The sequence below is a fragment of the Rana temporaria genome, chromosome 6 (assembly GCF_905171775.1).
Source record: "Rana temporaria chromosome 6, aRanTem1.1, whole genome shotgun sequence".
NCBI lineage: Eukaryota > Metazoa > Chordata > Amphibia > Anura > Ranidae > Rana > Rana temporaria.
The window spans coordinates 108102024-108115327 of NC_053494.1; the positions used below are offsets into that span (position 1 = coordinate 108102024).

At 41.8% G+C, this 13304-nt stretch overlaps 1 protein-coding gene across 2 annotated transcripts in view; it reads right to left on the reverse strand.

The window, feature by feature from the left end:
- Positions 1-1657: 1657 nt before the first annotated feature.
- The window catches only part of ORMDL1 (ORMDL sphingolipid biosynthesis regulator 1), a 77107-nt gene continuing 65460 nt past the window's right edge, over positions 1658-13304 (reverse strand). For both annotated transcript variants that reach the window (XM_040357154.1, XM_040357153.1), the window contains exons 3-4: positions 6637-6788; positions 1658-2124 (exon numbers count right to left, since the gene is read on the reverse strand). In XM_040357154.1, the coding sequence (XP_040213088.1) occupies positions 1989-2124; positions 6637-6788 (288 nt within the window). In that variant the 3' untranslated portion in view covers positions 1658-1988. The remainder of the gene's footprint in view (positions 2125-6636; positions 6789-13304) is intronic.

Consider the following 13304-nt stretch of genomic DNA (forward strand, 5'->3'; position numbering starts at 1 on the left):
GCATGCACATATTCAGGCAAACTGCTGAAAAGGAAAAGTTCACATAATTCCTTAAAGGAACACTAAAGGTTTATTAGATCAATTGATTGCTGTAAGCTAGCGCATTTAAATATCACTTACCTCGTTTTTCCTTTTGACCTCCAAAATACAGTAATCCAGGTTTGAAAATGCCATTTCCTGTCTCTCCTCTTCTTGCTTTCCACCAGCATCTGAGCCGTTTTGCATGGTGGAAAGCAGAATGTGCTCACCCCCTCCCTATGACTACAGCCCTGCGTGAAGATGCTCTCTTATCCCTCACAGGCATGGAGGCTAAGCCTAATGGGAAGTGTAGTTCTCATTAGGCCTTGATGTAGCAAGAATGAATGCGCATCGCAAACCAGGAAGTCAGTGAGAATAACGTTTCAGGAGTGACGGAGGTGAATAAAACAGCTCGATTTCAACAGGTATCAAACTAGTTATAATGCAGAACATTACTTTTTACTTTATCAGCTAATATCAGACTTTAATTTAAGAGGAAAATATTTTTGTCTTTACAACCCCTTTAATCAATGTCTTTATCTTTAGGCATAAAGTACTTTTTAATAACCAAGGATTGCGTGTCACTGAGGTCACAACTGCAAGGCCCCATGGGAACAGGGAAGATGTGCTGCGAGCCTAAAAACCATTGTATATGTAACACTATGCCCCCTCCCTCATTTACTTAGTACAATTAAACCTGATTTTTCATGCAGTTGCTTAACTCTTACTTCATAGGGATCATCTGCAGTAACACAAAAGGGTCCCAAAAAAGACCTTTCAACAATAAGGTTCTGTAGGGGAATAAAAGGACAGACAGCAAAAAAAAAAAAAAAACACTGGAGGAGGTTGTATGAATGATCAAATTTGTCCTCGCTACTAGTCGAACACAAACCGCTTTGAAATATTTCTCTTTTCGTACCATCTACAGATCCAGCCTGTTTTCAATATTGCTGGCTTTTATCACAACTGCTTATAAGCCAGTACTACAGTTAGAAAACTAAAATAATACCATAGTTTACTCTACATTTTTCTTTCAACTAGACACTACAAAGATTGTGCCACTGCTCAGAGCTATTCAATGGGGATTATTTACTAAAGGCAAATACACCGTGCACTACAAGGAAGTGCAGCGCTGTAGATCTTAAGGAAGGGAAATAAAGAACTGAATTTATGCTTGCACATGATTTGGATGATAGAAATCAGCAGAGCTTCCCCTCATTTCAGATCCTCTTCAGATCTACAGCGACTGCACTTCCAAGTGCACTTGTAGTGCACAGTGGATTTGCCTTTAGTAAATCCACCCCATTGTCTGGTAAGGAAAGCTACAAAAAAAAAAAAAAAGAAAACTCAAAAAAGCTTAAATTAAACAACGCCTGGTAAATTCTGAAAAGCGTTGACTGTTGATGTAGGTTACCAGATGACTACTGAAAATACAGTGACAGTGATCACATACAGCTCTGCAGGCAAATTAGAAAGTATTGTGGAGCACACAAAGAACACAGCAACAAAAAAAGGAACCAAAAAACTACTAGTGCATATCAACGCAGCATGCAGCACAACATTATGTCAGCTAGTGAATGCTGTTGCATGTCACAAGTGGGATTGCTACACATGATAAAATAATGATAAAAAGGACATATTTTGATGTGATAATGTTCTTTTCACAGAGTAGTACTACTCCTTTATTTCACAAGTCTTGTGTATGATTTGCAAACCTCGGGTCATAGCTGGGCCCGCCCAGCGCAGAGAGGAAAACCTCTGAATCAGATCTAGTGCTCTCTTCTGGGAGAAGCTCCTTCTTCCTCCAAGTCTATGTGGTTTCCAACCGCTTCCAACAGGAGCAATGAGATCTTTTCTGTAGAAATCATTAAAATGGCTTAGTTGGCTATCCATTTCATCCGAACAGAAAGAGCCAGAGCCAATAGTATGTGCGCTTGAAGTAACGTATTCAGGGTCTGCAGGATTCCTGTTCAGTATTTGTTGATGCCAAAAATTCGTACTCCATGTAACTGAGGTAACTTGGGGATAAGGACACTGAGAAGTGAAGCCGTGTTGATAAAGAAATGTGTTGGATCATACTTTGTGTAGAAACTGGTCAGGAAATACCTATAAAAAGAAGCAAGGACGTCAGAAGAGAGAATTGTAAACAATCTTACATTAAAGACTGTGGGTGTTCAGTGAAGCTTTCCGTTTCTTTTTTCCTGCTAGGACCCGCTCACACATCTATGCTTAGAAGCGCATACATTTTTAATGCAATACCAATATGCATTGTGACTTCTGACACATTTTTTCCATTCATTAAAAGGATAAGTTCACCTTTGGAAACTGGTTACTTGTTCCACCTATTTAACAGGTTCCCGCTTCTGCGGCCTTTCCCTGATCCCCCTTCTAACCGACAGCGAGCCAGGGATCTTCTCGCACAATTGTGATCACAGGGTGCAATGCTTTTGAAGGCCAATAATAATAAAAAAATAAAAAAAAATGCACATGGTTTTACCAACAAAAAAGATGTGCATTTATTATTTTTATAAAGGTAAACTTATCCTTTTTAAAATGGTGGTTCCCCCTAAAAAAAAATTCTAACACTACATTGAGAAGACTGAATACACTGCGGGTATGCTGTTTTTTTTCTTTTTTCGTACATCGTTATCGTTTCATCCCTCGGCTTCCGGGTATGATTTTTGCTGGACCTAGTTGATTGATGTTCCTCCGACCGGCGCATACTGTGCGTCACGACTTTCCGACAGAAGCCGAACGTCATTGCGCAGGCGCCGTATAGAGTCGGCTCTATACGGCGCCTGCGCAGCGACGATCGGCTTCTTTCGAAAAGTCGTGACGTCAAGTATGCGTCGGTCGGAGGAACGTCAATCAACTAGGAACGCCCAGCCCCGCTAGAATCATACCCGGAAGCCGAGGGATGAAACGGCGATATCGAGGTATGTACGAAAAAAAAAAAAAAAAAAAAACCCCAGCATACCCGCAGTGTAATCAGTCTTCTCAATGTAGTGTTAGAATTTTTTTTTAGGGGGAACCTCCACTTTAAAGAGACATTGTCACCTCATAAAATACATTACCACATCAATACTGGGCACTTTCCCCCCTTCCTTTCCAGGCCAGTTTTCAGCTTTTAGCGCTGTCACAAAAGCAGTGAAGGAAGTGAGACAGGTATTAAGACTTGCAGGCAGTTAAAAGCAAAATTCCAAACAAAACCTTAAAATAGGAAACCATGTTCAAACTGCTAAGGGTATAGCATTTAAAAACCGCATTTATCTTAAAAATGTAGGCCATTTTTGGCTAAAGTGGAAAGCCAAACAATTTGCTTCTTTTACACTCTGGACAGACTGAAGGATTAAAAACTGTGATTTTTTACGTCTGTCTCAATCAACGATATTAGAATTCCTCTAATTTCTACCACAAACTAAAACCCCCCACCCCCCCCTCTTTTCCTCCCCCCTCCCTTCTTCCCCCCCAAACCCCCCCCCAGTATACACTCCTCTTCTACGGTTCCTGTCCTTTTCCCCCTCTCCCCTCCTTTCCCCCCCCCCTCCCTCCCCCTTTTGTCCTTGGGTTCCACTCCCCTTTCTTTTTCTCCCCCTTCCCTTTCCCTCTCCTTTTCTCCCCTCTTTCACCCCCTTTAAAACTACAACCCCTTCCCTTTGCTCTTTCTCCCCCCCCCCATTTTCTGGTATTTTCTTTCAACTTTCTTCTTACCCTTTTGTCTCTCTCTCTACCCTTCCTCCCTCCTTCTTTCCCCCCCTCTCTCCCCCCTTTTTTCTGCCCTTTCCTTTCCCCCTCTTTCTCTTCTTATTTCATCCCCCCTTTCCTCACTTGGCCCCCCTCCCCCCCTTTCCCCTTCTCCTTTTTCCCCTTTCTTACCTTCCCCCTCCCTTTCTATCCCTTCCCTCCTCAGCAGTTCTTTTTTCAACTCTTCCCCCCCCCAGCCCGTTTTTCTCCCCCCCTTCCCCTTGCTTTATCCTTGGTTATGGTCCTGCACATTCTACCCCTCAGGTGCACACGGTGTCCCCTTTTCAATCCTAATGGACCCCCAAGAGATTAACATTATTATTATTACCCCATCAGACTTTTACCTACTCTTTGTTCCCCCTTGTTCGCTACGGTGGACTTTGGTCAGCGAATTTGCACTGCGGTCCTCGACTCCGGGTAAGCGGTTGTGTGGTGTAATGTGTCATTTTTTGACTTCCCTAATGTTTTAATTGTTGTTTCTTATGTTTTATGTATTGCTAGTCTTGACAAATGTATTGTTTATTGCACAGACCATTCCTCCTGAAGAAGCGGTTCGCCCCGAAACCGGTAGAGGTTCTTCTAGGACTCCCCCTCACATCTGCTGATACCTCACGGCTCCTTCCGTTTTGAAATAACATCTTCTGTATATCTATGTGGGGTTGTTAGTCCTAGCCTTGTTTTATTTACGGAACATTGTATGTTTTTATGTATAATAAATTTAATTTTTTATTATATCGACTCATGTTATCAGTACCGAGAAAGTCCATTGATACACATCTTTACTAGGTAATAGTCTGTGCGAGTCTGTGGTACTAGCAGCCACTACCCCTCTATTCCCGGTGTCCCTTTATTTCCTAACTAATTTCGGATGATGGTACATTTTAATTTTTCCCATTAAATCAATCTGAGGCTTTACTCAAACTCTTAGAATTCCAATTAGAACGAAAAGCATTTTAAAAGGATAACTATTTTTTTTTTTTTGATGTCACAATATAGAGTATAAGATTTCCCATCATCTGTGCCCAGTCTTGCCACACAGAGTTAATCCAGCTCTCAGCAATCCTCTTATTGTTCAGTGAAAATTAACAGACTTCCAGATAAAACCCTGTCTAAATAAAAAGTCCTTTGCTCTCTCCTTGCTTTGAGTGACAGGTTATTTACATATCTAGCATGGACATGTTTATCATATGTTATGTTATGAACATCATATATGAACATATTTCTTCCTCTGTGCCTGAAAACTAAAACCAGAACCAGCACCAGCAAGTAAGTAATGGTGCTTAGCCTTATGATGCTGGCGCTGTTTGCATATTGCATGTGATCCTCCACCCTTTATTCCCCTTCAGGTTCAGCAAATTTTTTCTTTCTCACCAGGCTTGCATATGGGACTCTGTCTTTCTGTTGGTTCCTATCTGATTTAACACAGCTTATCCTGCTAGCTGGGATTATTCCATCAAGGGAACTGTGCTCCCATGGTCGCTTCTCTTCGGTTTCCCGCCCTGCTCATCCGAGGTATGGGTTATGTCCTAGTCCACATGAATCACATAGACTCTATCCATTGCTATACAATACAAGAATGGAACTAAAACTTCAATTAATATTTGATATGGTCACTTGCTATATTCAAAGTTTAACATGATGTATAGTATTCGTTGTTTATACGTGTTGTACCTATTATGAGACTTTGTTGTTATTTCATTGTGAATTCTTTATTTTTGTAGATTACCACCCACCGTGGGTTCCTGAAGAAGCCCATATAGGGCGAAACTAGTTGAACCATCAACACGAGTGGCATGAAGAAGACTAGTTGCAGTTATTTGCATATACAGTACTTTTTCTATCCATCTATGACTGTTTTTAGTACTTGTTTAACATATCTATTTAACATTTTGTATTAATAAATCTTTTTTATTTTTACATCCAAATATTCATTTTTGTGACTCAAGTGCTGTGGGTTTGATTAAAATCTTCCACATTTATCTATTACATTTATCCATCATGCATCACCAAAAATCCCATACCATATCCCGTTACGGGAAACATTCCTAATCCTTACATTTTGAGGGATTTAGATGAAGATGGTTTTTATGACTTTAATAAGTGTTTGCTCTATATTACATATATATCCATATGTTATGTTCATCATAATATGAGGTGATCCACAGTTCATTGTATATTACCAGGATGTGTTATGTGGGGGAGGGGTGGATTTCTCACTTTTTATACTGTGGATCACCTCATATTATGATAAACATAACATAACATATGATAAACATGTCCAAGCTAGATATGTAAATAACCTGTCACTCAAAGCAAGGAGAGAGGAAAGGACTTTTTATTTAGACAGGTTTTTATCTGGAAGTTTGTTAATTTTCACTGAACAATAAAAGAGGATTGCTCAGAGCTGGATTAACTCTGTGTGGCAAGACTGGGCACAGATGATAGGAAATCTTATACTCTACATTGTGACATAAAAAAAAAAATATTTTTGGGTTTACATCCACTTTAAAAGACTACTCATCTTAAAGACCCATCACACTGAGGAATATTGCAGTTTGTAGTCACCTTTCATTGCTCCTGAACTGCATTGTTTAGTTGCAAGGAGCAAAGTGATGTAAGCATGCTACTCACTGCTACCTTCCACGTGACAGCACTTGGTGCCTCATGATTCACCCAATCCAGTCACATATGGCTGTGTAAAGATTTCACAGTTTTGTGCAAGCTCTGACAAGTCTGTGTGGAGTTTACAATGGGCTGTTTTTTACTGGTCCTGGTAGCCGAATGGCCCCATGCAGGTGTGAGGAGGGGACTCGATGGGACAAAAAAAAAAAAAAAAGAAGAGAAGGAGGTTTCATAGAGCCAAGTAACACTTACAGAATAATTGGAGAGATTGTAAAGAATTTTCTTGATGAGGTGAACTGCACTCCATAGTCCAGCTGCTCCCAATGTGTAAGAAGTCTGGCTTTACCCTGGTCTGGTGTTTCAAAAGGCGTACCCTTCACTGCATGTAAAAACACATACATTCCCTGTTGAAGAAAAATATACAATTTAGGTGTACAATAAACAAAATTTTAGAAAAAAAAAAAAATGTAATAAAATTTTTTTTTTTTTTTTTTTTTAAATTAAGTAGTGCACACAGACATTTTATTTGAGGTCAGCTTGAAGGGTCATTGCTAGTGCATACTGTATTCAACATACAAAACACTGTATTTCACATCCATAAAAAAATATTTCTGCCTGGTTTGTGATCTATATGCCTCACTTATGGGTGCTATGGGTCCTTATACACACTCCAATGAATCAAAGTGGGAAGCAGACTTAGGGAGAACCATAAACCAAACGGGTTTGGAGTCAAAATTGGCTAGCCTCGTCTATGTGCGCCTGGAACATATTCACAAAAGAGAATGCCCATCAATTGATTTCACGCTGGTATATGGCCCTGGTGCGGTGGCCAAATTCTTCCCTATTTTACATCTGGTGATCTTGTCAGAAAGAAAGCCCTGCGTTTTTGGACCCGTGTTTACTCACTGATCAGATGAATTCTGAATGCCTTGCTTGCATGTAACCCGGGGGAAGCCATGCTACATAAGGCGATCCCCGTCCTTGACTAAAGCCCAGAGGAGGCTGATAGGGTTTGTATTTCTGGCAGCCCAGCAGATGTTAGAAAAGACTTGGTGCCAGCCATTCCCAAGTTAAGCAGTGGCTTATGGGGACCATGGTCCACGAGAAGCTCATCTCTATACTTACAACACCATGCCAAATTCTTGAAAACTTGGGACCCATGGATAACCCAATAATCACAAGGATGGCCATTCTTGTGCTGGGTAGTGGGCTAGACTGCACAGGAAAATTCCCTCACCCCTCCCCTTTCTCAGGCAAATCCTTCCCCCCCATCTCCCCTTTCTCTCTCCTTCGCTGCCCACTAAGGGCTCTAGGCCTAGGGTATTTCTCTTCTCCTAACACGGTGTTCCTCCTTAGGTCTCGGAACATCTTCCTTCCCCTCTTTTTCTTTCCTTTTCTCCTTGTTGAGGCAAAGGTCTTGACTGGTAGCCTTCATTGCCCCTGGACTGCTCTCAGAGTTGAAAATTAGGGCCGTTACTGATTAAAATGTTTGTGTTTGATTAATCGATTTTTATTAAATCGATTAATCGACTAATTTTAAATAATTATAAACGCACATACATTTTTCGGATCACCACCATATATAGTCCCCACTGTACTATCCACAGACATCTGCCCCACTGTAATATCCACAGACATCTCCCCCACTGTGAAATCCACAGACATCTCCCCACTGTGATATCCACAGACATCTCCCCACTGTGATATCCACAGACATCTCCCCCACTGTAATATCCACAGACATCTCCCCCACTGTAATATCCACAGACATCTCCCCCACTGTGATATCCACAGACATCTCCCCCACTGTAATATGGTCCACATCTCCCCCACTGTATAGGAAGATTAGTGCTTGCTTAGTCTTACCAAAGAAGCCGGCTGAACACGAGCAGTTGAGGCCGGGTGATGACATCAGCGCACCGCTCTAGGCTCACCTAGGCCGCCGCCGGGTGAACCAAGATGGCCGCTGCTCCGGAAGCTAGGCCGAAGCCGCGGCCTTTCCTATGGCCGAGGCAGCAGCGGAGCTCCGTGGATCACGTGGTATGCCAATCCGCATATGGTGACCCGTTCGGATCACGGATCATTTACGATATGTTGCACCACTAGTACCGATCAAAAGAAAAATTAACGATTAAATCGAGGAATTAATCTTTAATTTCCACAGCCCTATTGAAAATGTTTAGTCACTTATCAGTACCTCTGGCTTGAAAAGTGATCCTTAACCACTTAAGGACCGCCTCATGTACATATACGTCAGCAGAATGGCACAGGCAGGCACATCAACGTATATATACACGTGCCCTGCTTGACGTGGGTCGGGGGTCCGATCGGGACCCCCCCCAGTACATGCGGCGGTCCCCGTGGCTTCAGGAGCGATCCGGGACGACGGCGCGGCTATTTGTTTATAGCGGCTCCGTCGCGATCGCTCCCCGGAGCTGAAGAACGGGGAGAGCCGTGTGTAAACACGGCTTCCTCGTGCTTCACTGTGTCGGCGCATCGATCGCGTCATTACCTTTATAGGGAAGACACGATCGATGACGTCATTCCTACAGCCACACCCCCCTACACTAGTAAACACATACACAGTGATCCCTAAATGTTACAGCGCCCCCTGTGTTTAACTCCCAAACTGCAACTGTCATTTTCACAATAAAGAATGCAATTTAAATGCATTTTTTGCTGTGAAAATGACAATTGTCCCAAAAATGTGTCAAAATTGTCCGAAGTGTCCGCCATAATGTCGCAGTCACGAAAAAAATCGCTGATCGCCGCCATTAGTAGTAAAAAAATAAAAAAAAATAAAAATGCAAAAAAACTATCCCCTATTTTGTAAACACTATAAATTTTGCGCAAACCAACCGATAAACGATTATTGCGTTTTTTTTACCAAAAATAGGTAGAAGAATACGTATCGGCCTAAACTGAGGAAAAAAAAAATGTTATATATGTTTTTGGGGGATATTTATTATAGCAAAAAGTAAAAAATATTGCATTTTTTTCAAAATTGTCGCTCTATTTTTGTTTATAGCGCAAAAAATAAAAACCGCAGAGGTGATCAAATACCACCAAAAGAAAGCTCTATTTGTGGGGAAAAAAAGACGCCAATTTTGTTTGGGAGCCACGTCGCACGACCGCGCAATTGTCTGTTAAAGCGACGCAGTCCTGAACTGTAAAAACCCCTTGGGTCTTTAGGCAGCATTTTGGTCCGAGGCTTAAGTGGTTAAGAGCTACCACCACATATATGAAGGGACCATAGTTATTTTCTTCCCTCCATTCTTTGCTACTTTGTGCATCCGATTTTTTTTTTGTAGAAAGGTTGTACAAAACAAACTATAAAAACCTCAGTTAAACTTTATAAAATAAAAACAAATAATTGGTATGGAAACTGATGTTGGAAGCAAAATAGAAATGTCCAGGTCCACTACCTCCAAAGAAAACCCTAGACAGTTCTCTATGAAATAATCTGCATACATTTAAAGTTTTTATAGTAATGCTTATTTAACATCAATCTTTGTAATTTTCTGTTGTCTTCCCGACATCACAGCTTTGGTCGGGAAAAGTTTTTCCAACCAAAATCAAACATGGCAGTTTTCCCATCGGGAAAACCGATCGTGTGTACGAGGCATTAGTGTTTCTTGGATTTTTTGCCATTGAGCGACCATTGCCCAGTTTGCAAAGCTTTCACCTGGTCTTTTTTCTCAGTCTCTAAGTTCTACTAGCTAAACATGGTGGCCTCATCTGCGGCCAGTTTTGAGAATAAGATCCTTCAGGTGGCTCTTTGACCTGCAGGCAGTCCGCAGCTCTCAGTTCCTATGGACTGGTAAGATTTCTTTTACTGTTTCCCACTCCTGAGTCGGACTGCTTTTGGATGTCCTGTACATTAAAAGCCAAACTTCAGGTATGATCTTTTAATCCATACTTACATTGGTCTAGCTTGGATCAATGTAAATATGCACATCACATGGGCCTGCTAGAGAAGTGGACAAATCACTGTAGTAATTGGCGTTACTACAGTGATATCCATCTCCCACATGCCGAGTGGCTTCCCCTCTTTACAAAGACGCCATTGGCAGAACACTTTGTATTTTATCAATAAATACAAGCCTTTCTCTGATTGGACAAGGTGGAGAGGAGGGGCTGTGCAGAAGGCAGATAGTTTTAGTCTTAATCACAAGCAGCAGGTTAAAGCTGGAGACAGGCATATGTATTCCAAAAAAAAGTCAAAACAGGTGGCAGCTAAATGAGCAACGTGAATCTGGAGTCGGGTTGAGGCAACCATCAAGATTACAGAACAGATTGCAAGAGCCGGGTATACGATGAACACAATCCACAAACTGCACCGGCAATTCCTAAGTGGAGCAGGAGCCCTCCTATAGACTCAGGGAATATTACGCTTGAGGACATGTCAGGTCAGTGATTCAGAAGAAATCAATGCCGTCTAGTAGAGGGATATTTATTAGTTCACAGCACAGTTGTAGGGAATGTGGACAAGTCACAGGATTACATCTAGTCATATTCTTTACAGCCTTTAGGAGAGTTCTAAAAGTGCTTCATAACAGAATCCTTTTAATTACAAAATGGTAAAATATGTTGCTAACTTAAACCATTTTACATTAACTGCACAGAATTACCATGCTGCAGTATTTTATTAACCACTTAAAGCGGAGTTCCAGCCTTTTTTGATGTTTATTAAAAGTCAGCAGCTACAAAAAGCATAGCTTCTGGCTTTTAATAAACATACACTTACCTGCTCCACTGTCCAGCGCCGCACGGAGCTCCGCTCTTCTCCCCCCCCTCTCTGCCGGCGCCTCCATCCTAACTGTGGGCACCCGGCTGTGACAGCTTTTGGATTCACGGCTGGGCACTCACTGCACATGCGCGAGCGGCGTTTGCTCCACCTGATTGGACAGGCGATCGCCTGGGACCTGTCACGTGTCCCAGGTGATCGCCTACAGGGAGGGGCCGCCAAAAGGTGATATGACAGGACAGGAAGTCCCACTTCTCCTGAAGCCCCCACTCCCCCCACAAAAAAATGACATGCCAAATGTGGCATGTAAGGGGGTGAGGAGAGGATTATGCGGAAGTTCCAATTTTGGGTGGAACGCCGCTTTAATGAACAGACTATTTTTTCCGATATGGCACTGCGTCGCTTTAACTGACAATTGGCATTGACTGCGGCATAGTACCCAAACAAAATTTACGATTTGTTTCCCCACAAATAGAGCTTTCTTTTGGCGATATTTGATCACCTCTGCGGTTTTTATTTTTTCGCTTTAAAAAAACCCTACAATATTTAGTACTTTTTGCTGTAATAAATTGCCCCAATTTAAAAAAAAAAAAAGAAAAATTTTCTTCAGTTTTGGCCAATATGTATTCTTCTACATATTTTTCATAAGAATAATAATAAAATAAAATAAAAAAACGCAAAAAGCGTACATTGATTGGTTTGCGCAAAAATTATAGCGTCTACAAAATAGGGTATAGATTTATAGCATTTTTTTTTTTTTTACTAGTAATGGTGGCGATCTGAGATTTTTAATCAGGACTGCGACATTATATCAGACACTTTTGACACATTTTTGGGACCATTAGCATTTATACAGCAATTAGTGCTATAAAAATGCACAATTACTGTGTAAATGTCACTGGCAGGGAAGGGGTCAACTGTGCTCCCTAATGTGCGTTCTAACTGTAGGGGGAGGGGACTCACTGTAGGAGATGACAGATCGTGGTTCCCAGCTTGTAGGAACTCACAGAACAGGGATACGTGTGCCTCTCGTGCCCGCAATCGGTCGTGGCCAGCAGGGACCAACATACAGCTACGATGGTCCGCGGGAACAAGCCGACCTGTGCAGCAAATAACATAAGAAATTATATTTTTTCTCTTAACTTACATTTTAAGCCCTGTTGCCATGTGGTCCCTTCTTATCTTCCCCTTCCTCACTGTGGCTCCCGACGTCACTTTCCTCGGCTCCACTGCTTGCTACTGCTCCTGGGAGATGCGTGTCATTTCCCCAGGAGGCAGTGGGCAGCGTTGAGGGCTTTGTTGCCATCACAACTGCGTGGGCACTTCCGATTCCGCCGCCCATTGCGATGACAACATGAGAAGTTTACGGCCCTGCAAACCTGTCATACTGTGCGTGCGCGAGAACGGGCGGTGCATGCTGGTCACTCAGCTGCACCGTATCCTGGAACATTATACTTGTGGGCTTCACGTGCCTACAAGCAATATGGGAACTGCCAGTACACGATAATATAAAGTTCATTTTTTATATTAAAGCGGACATCGGGGGACGAAATTTGGAAAACAAGCGCGTGTTGTATGTCAATGTTCTGACCTTAAAGTGGAGTTCCACCCATAAATATAACATTACATCAGTAGTTTTAAAAAAAATTCATTAGTACTTTAAGAAATTTTTTTTTTTTTTTTTAGATGCCTTCAAAGTGTTGTTGCTAGGCAGAATAGTTAATCTTCCCACTTCCTGCACCTAGGTGCTTAAGCTTCCTAACCTACACCGCACAGACTCCTGGGAATGTAGTGGGTGTAACTTTCCAGGAGTCTGTGCACTCCCCAGTCTCGAAGAATCATGTGACTTGGACAGTACAGGTGCTGAAACCTGATCTGAAACCTATTACACTGCTTGTGCAGCACTGAGCATGTGCGAGATCTGCAAGGCAGAAATCCAGGAAGTCATACAGTCTGGCTTCATGATGCCCACACTTAAGATGGCCCCAGTCAATTTATATTTTATAAAGTGTCTAAATGCTGTAACAACCTAACAAAACAGACCTTAGTTTACAGACTAACTTTACTAGAATACATTAAGCTTGTGTATTACAGGGGTATTTATATTTAAAAAGTGAAATTGTGGCCGGAACTCCGCTTTAAGAAATGTTTTAAAAAATAAAATAAAAAATGA